Source organism: Etheostoma spectabile, chromosome 21 (assembly GCF_008692095.1).
Source record: "Etheostoma spectabile isolate EspeVRDwgs_2016 chromosome 21, UIUC_Espe_1.0, whole genome shotgun sequence".
Taxonomy (NCBI): domain Eukaryota; kingdom Metazoa; phylum Chordata; class Actinopteri; order Perciformes; family Percidae; genus Etheostoma; species Etheostoma spectabile.
This window is the reverse complement of record NC_045753.1, coordinates 18,859,584-18,866,237: the sequence shown is the minus strand read 5'-3', so window position 1 is coordinate 18,866,237 and position 6,654 is coordinate 18,859,584. Positions and strand designations below refer to the sequence as shown.

Genomic DNA, 6,654 nt, shown 5'->3' with positions numbered 1-6,654 from the left:
ACAATTGTGCCACAGGCTTAAAATCACTGGTAGGCCTCCTGGTCTAAATTGTTCATCTTCATTTTTAATAACGCAGAAAAAACACTTACACACATCGGAGCAAGTAATCAATCTATGCACCACTTTATTTACTTTATTTGGACAGAATTTTGTTGTACTGCATATAATGTCAAATAAGTTAATATCTATTTACTTTTTCATAGACTTGGCAACGCTACCTAGGACACAGACCCTAGAGCAAATTCCTTGACATCCATCCCTAGAAGACCCGTCTGTCATCTCAATCATGTCGCCCTGACCTGAGGTTGACATGTCTGATCCCACCCAATGCCTAAGCTCAAGCAATTTCAAGAGATTATTTAAAATTAATATATTAAAAGGGATACGAAAAGGACTTAAAGTGATGGTATTGTAGTAGACTGTGTGGTTTCTTGGCATTTATATGCTGGTATGTCTATATATTAATATATTTATATACCGATACGTCCATATCTGGTATTTTTTATATGCTGGTATGTCATATGCGAATATATCTACATACTAGCATGTCTACTAAGTCCAGTATGGCTGTTTTTATGTAATCTGCTATAGATAGATGTATAGAAAGTAAAGAAGGGAAAAAAAAAAAAAAAAAAGGGTTTATACGTGTTTGTGTATGTATGCATCTGTGTTTTATGATGTGTAAATAACTGTGTAAATAACTGAAGATAAGATTTCTAAAGGATAAAAGTAGAGAAAGGGGGTCGGACTTGATAAGTTGTTTATCAACTTCTTCCTACTCCTTTTGAACATGGAAAATTTTTGTTCCTTTTTGAATGACTTTCAAATTTGGAAGATTGTGCTAGTAAGTACATGACCTTATTTATCTGTCATTCTAATTATATGTATGCAGGAATGCATGTATATAAATCTTTTATTTTAATCTTGTTGTTTGTTTTGTTTTTTTGTTTGTTTTTTGTTTAAAAACTACAAATGTTCAAATAAACTATAAACTAAACTAAACTAAACTAAGCAAACCCTTTGCAACCCAGTGGTTATCTAAACGATCATCTCTGTGAACTCTACCACACATCCAGACAAGCATGAGCTCGTCAACTTTTTCTAGATGGATTTAAATGTCTCATAAGCTCAGCCTTAAAATAGGCTTCTGTGAATCGATGAACAAGAGAAAGGTTTGGTCAGGGTGTGTTGGTCGGATTATTTCTAGTAATGCAGAAGGAGCTAAGGCAGGGGCTTGCTAGAACAACAAAAAGAGAGAGATAAGGAGATCCACCTGAGGGTCACGGATATCAAAAGAGACTATATGTCAATAAGTACCACGTGTTCTTATCCATTTGTCCATACTCTGCTATTTTAATACTGTCTGACCATAAGTCTGAAAGTAGCGGCATAAAAACATTTAGATTCAAAGACAGTATTCCTTCCTCCGCCTCCCCCCCCCCGATCACAAACTGTCAAGCACCCTACCATCCGTCAAACAGGCCTCTTCAAACTTGTTTTTTCCTGTTAACAGACTTTCCCTTCTTTTCATTGCCCACCTCTCTTGCTTGCCTCTGCTTGTCCATGCACCTACAGTATGTGTGTTTTTCTTTTCTCTTGTCTGTTATGTAACCTTGTCTGTTGTGTCTATGTAACCACAACTGTAAAGCGTCGCTGAGTCTAGGAAAGTGCTATAAAAAATACATTGTTATTATTTCCAGCATTCTGGTGACCTTTATGAGGAACGAAACAAATCTGTATCTTTCTTGTAAAAAAAAAAAAAAACTACTGTTTTGGCTCTAGTCACAACTGAAACAATAATGTGACTACAGGGACTACATTTTTTAAAGCATGTGAAGCACATGGTTATAATTAGAGCTTTTAATTGATTTTGAAGTTTTATTGAGATAAAGACATTATACTGAGGCCTAACTTTGAATTAGGTTTTACTATGGGCCCCAAAAGCCCCGAGGTATGTGATCTGTCGGTCTTCAGCCAACCAAATTTCTGAATTACCATTTCATTTACCAGTAGCATTTGATTTGGCCACTTATGCCTCTCCAGAAGCTAAGGAGAATCCTGATGATTGGTCGGTGAGAGTGTAGGGAGGGCCTGCTGTGTTCAAGGCATTAAACGCTTTGACTGGAAATCACTGCTGCTTTTTGACCCGAAAGGAGAGTCTATAATTGTGAGGACTGGCCAACCATAGGTGTAACATTAATCATATAATTCCACAGAGAAAGTATCACTTGGGCAAAGTTATCTTATCTTTCACAAGTCATGTGTTATTGTACAGGTATTGATGGCTGAAAAAGAGAAACAGAAAAAAAAAAAAAGTACAGTGTTTCGTTTTGTGCCATGTATTAGCTTTTCAAGGTAAAGTCAGCAGCTAAGGCAAACAATCAGAGGCAACACAGGGCCACCTAGTGGACAAAGAAACAACTGTGCCTGCATTTCTAAAGAAGTCTCCTTTAAATGCACTTTTACTGAAAAACAAAAATCTGTTTCCGTTAGAACTTAAAATTAACCTGTAAAAATAAACATGCTGTTTCTCTTAGCTGCACTAGCTGCTGATGAAAACAGGTGCCATGGTTATTTAAAAACCCGGCCAGAGGCAATTGTCATACCAATTTTGATCAAGTTATACATTTACATGTTCCTTTAAAGCGCATTTCTGTTAGTCAGACGCTAGCGTTGGTGGAGCTCAAGTCAACTGATCCCTTAACTGGAATTTGATTCGTCAAACAATATTATCGTTCAACAAAAATATGTCGAATGCATTAGCACAATAACAAAATGAGAAAACAAAATATCAGACAGAGGATATTAGAACTGGTGGTAGAGGACAGAGTTCTAATAATCCAAGTTTTCCCCATTTACATTTTTTCACTCACTCCCTGTAATACAATTATTTATAATATCCAAGGGCTAGTCATCAAGAACTAAAAATACTGAATAAGCACTTTTATTATCAACGTCGTGATACCATTAGTCTTTTAATGACCTGTGCCAGCAAAAGTAGTTAAGACATATTTTAAAGCCAACTACAATATTAAAAGGGTACACATTAGCAATAAGATAATTGGTTACATGGAAAAAGAGACTAACTTTAATTGCAGTTAGATGTACCAGTGTCGGTGTCGCCTCCAATACTGCCTGAAACGCTGGTATTGGGAAGTACTGGAGTTTATGCACCGATCCGATACCACGTAAAAAAGCCCTAAAGAAAATCTACACTAAAAGTTGTTTAATTATGATCTTTTTCCATTATGACTGACTGTCAAACTGGATAATAAAAGAAAGTTTTGTGGCGTTCATTGTCGGTGTTTAACCTAAGCCAGACCGACAACAAATCACATCCATACAGGGATAGTATTATGTAGTTGTTAAAACAAAATAAGATATATGGTATTGGCTCAGTACTTGGTATTGGCCGAAGTTCATGAATCGGTATCGGGAAGCAAAAAATGGTATAAGACCTTCTCTAATTGCAGTGCAGACTTTTCTAACTAATGAGAACATCTATACAGATATAGGGGCTATAAATTGGTTAACCTACCACCGCCTGTGTTTCCAGGGACTGGCACCGGGCAGAAACAGTGGCCAGCTGGTTTTTCAGGTTCCCCGTCTCCTGGGACAAATTCTGGAACAACGCGTCTTTCTGCTCGGCCTCCTTCCTCCGCTGCTCCAGCTGGGCCTGCAGTGACGCTACCACCTGAAATACACAGCAATACGAATAAACAAACACCTTGACTAACCTCCGCAACAACGCTTAACCTTTGTTCACGCGGAGGGAGTTTGCTGCAGATATTTGCTCTTCTACCAAGCAATCATCTGCTTCACACAGTAAATCAGTCTGCTGGCACTGGCCACTGAGCAGCTCTGGTTTAAACACTTTTGTTAATTAAAGTTAACGAGAAAGAAGCAAGTGTGATTACATCACATTACACATTCACAACATCCGGGAAAACGAATAGCTGATATTCCATTTACCAGCATGCCGTTTCCAAGTTTTAGCCTGATGGCATTGTGAATAGCCTAAATAAAAAAAAATTTAAAAAACGACTTCAACAACAATAGAAGAGATTTCACAAGGATAAGCAACGGCCTTAAATAGACAGCATTGATTGCTCCAGCAGAGTCAAAAACACAGACCCACAATAGTGAAAGATAGTTGGTTTATAAATATCAAGTGAACAGCATACACGCCATGTGTTAGTATGCCGTTTTTCGCAGGCTGTCTAAACATCACTTAGCTGAGCAGCTGTCAGAATCGGATAGAAGCGATTTCCCCCCAACTGTTTTTCTGGCAGCTCAGTGGGATTCTAGTATGTTTTTTCCACCCCAGTCTGACAGTTGTCTACTGCCAACAATACATATGCCACCAATTCAATGCCAAAAGTGCAACCAATGTTCACAAGTTGAGGAGCAAAACATCTCCTCGACCTGGGCAGAAAACTGTTGCCTCAGCGTGTCCACATCAGTCTGTCTGTCTAGATGGACATACCTATATCTATTTCTATTAGTCATATCTATTTCTGCAAAAATGTGTCATGTGTACATACCTCTCCTCCTTTAGCTGACAGTTGCTGTCTCGTTGTTTCTAGTTCCTGCTCTTTAATGAGCAATTGCTGATTGTTTCTCTCCCGCAGCGTCTCGAGGGAAAGAATCCTCTAAAGTAATCAACATAAGATAACATATACACATTACAAACAGGCAAAAGACAGGCAGGCAGGGGATTAAGTCAAACCTAAAATTGCTCAATGAATAAAGGTTTACCTCCAGCAGCTTGCTTTTTTCTGAGTCGGGTGGTTTGATGTGTCGTTTGGCCATCTCATCAATCTTTTTCCTGAGGTGAGCATTCTCCTTTCTGACTTTCTCCAGCTCTGCCTCAGCCTTGGAGCCAGAGCTGCTGGATTTGAAACCCAACCTGGTGACGATGCTTTCTTTGGCACCTTTAGATGTCATGGCTGCTTGCTTGGGAGTTGAGGAGGTAACCTGGACTTCTAAAAGGAAAAACAAACAAAAAACACATACATTTCACTTGTGTTTATGTTAAATTCACCAGATGTATTGAGTTATATTGACTGAAATCAACTGGACAATAAATAATCAAGTGTAATGGAAAAACAGTAATTGCTTATGAAATATCCCAAATAAACTATAAACAAAAGGCTGGCATACAGACGTGCTATTAAATAAAAATAGCATAATATGTAATTATGCAATCGGCTTTACAAATTACTAGTGTAAATTGATAGAAAATAAACATATATGTCCCTAATGTTGCATAACAATGAAGTTACGCATTTACAGTCATTTATCCAGATTGGGTGGTATATCTGGTATCACTAGCTAAGTGCAGGGTTGGTTAAGCAACTTAAAATGTTATTATTTGACTCTGTTAATCGGCACATTAATCTGTACAAAAAAATCCTCAGCACAGCATGGAAGGTGGGAACATTACTCGTCACAAACAAATGGCTAGCACTGCTCCATCTTGGACAATTAGTGCATAATTGTATGCCACTTTTATCTTATTTATCTTTGCTTTACTGTAGCTGCACCATAGGTGAGCGGTATAAAAGTGGAGTACAGTATGCTCTGAGCAGAATTGTTTTAAATGCTTCAGTACACATAATATTAGTGTGCCAGCATATTTGCTTGTCCACATAATTTACAGAACTGGCACTGTATGTCATCATCGTCACAAAGCTCATCCCTAAATATGTAGCACAGGTGTTTTCCCTTAGTAACTACGTTTAGCTCTTGCCCTGTCATGTAAAAAGAGGGAAAGCATAGCTTCCTGTCCTCCTTAGTTCTGGCAATCATTACAACACTCTCTTTTGATTTGATGTCATACTGTAGTCCGTAGTTTTTGCAGTGGCTGTATGCAAGCACTATATGAAAACATAACAATTAAATCATCTACATAAATTAGATTAACGCCTATCCCCCACCATACAGCCAGTCTTTCACAAAGATCATCGATATATGCTTTAAATTCACGCTGTCTATTAATGAAAACGAAGATTACCAACAGTGGTAATTACAACATATTTACTTACAGATAAAGCAAACTGCAGATATCCCCTGACACCGGTGTGTTTGTAACAGACCGTTTTCTAACCAAACGCTTTCGTTTCCTGAAGTTTGAATTATAGCGCGTTGACGTCATATCCGTGACGTGCGGTGGGGTACGTGTGATTATCAAATCCGGAGTGTCTCGAAACATGACAATGGGCGGTGCACTGTGGAACACACATCGTTTGTTGAAAGTTCTCTCCGATGCCATTTTAATTGCGATCATATGAAACTGTTTCCCATTACTTGCTATAGCTTTAATAATCAAATGAATTAGGAAGTCTGGGTTTTCTGGTCTTTAACAACTCTCAAATCTATTACACCGGACTGCCCGTTGCCCTGGATGAAGCGAACACACGGGGCCACCCAAACTGGTTTGTTGTGTGTCTGGGTTATACACTGTAGTGGTCACGATGCAACCACACATTCTGTTGACACACCATCTTCTTTTGAACAGTTATTCAAAGAAACATGCATAAACCTATACAGAAATAAATCCCTCTTAATCATCCTTTACTCACTAGTATACTCGATCATTACCAACTAGAAGTGTGTGAGGTGTCTGTATCTGCACAAACCCTGCCCTTTGCC

The 6,654-nt window shown here is 38.3% G+C and overlaps 1 protein-coding gene across 1 annotated transcript in view; it reads right to left on the bottom strand.

Moving 5' to 3' along the window:
* Nucleotides 1-6,115, bottom strand: part of pde6c (phosphodiesterase 6C, cGMP-specific, cone, alpha prime) — a 32,715-nt gene extending 26,600 nt beyond the window's left edge. The window contains exons 1-4 of the mRNA XM_032502442.1: nucleotides 6,048-6,115; nucleotides 4,759-4,985; nucleotides 4,545-4,652; nucleotides 3,539-3,694 (exon numbers count right to left, since the gene is read on the bottom strand). Coding sequence (XP_032358333.1) covers nucleotides 3,539-3,694; nucleotides 4,545-4,652; nucleotides 4,759-4,947 — 453 coding nt within the window. The 5' untranslated portion in view covers nucleotides 4,948-4,985; nucleotides 6,048-6,115. The remainder of the gene's footprint in view (nucleotides 1-3,538; nucleotides 3,695-4,544; nucleotides 4,653-4,758; nucleotides 4,986-6,047) is intronic.
* Nucleotides 6,116-6,654: the final 539 nt, after the last annotated feature.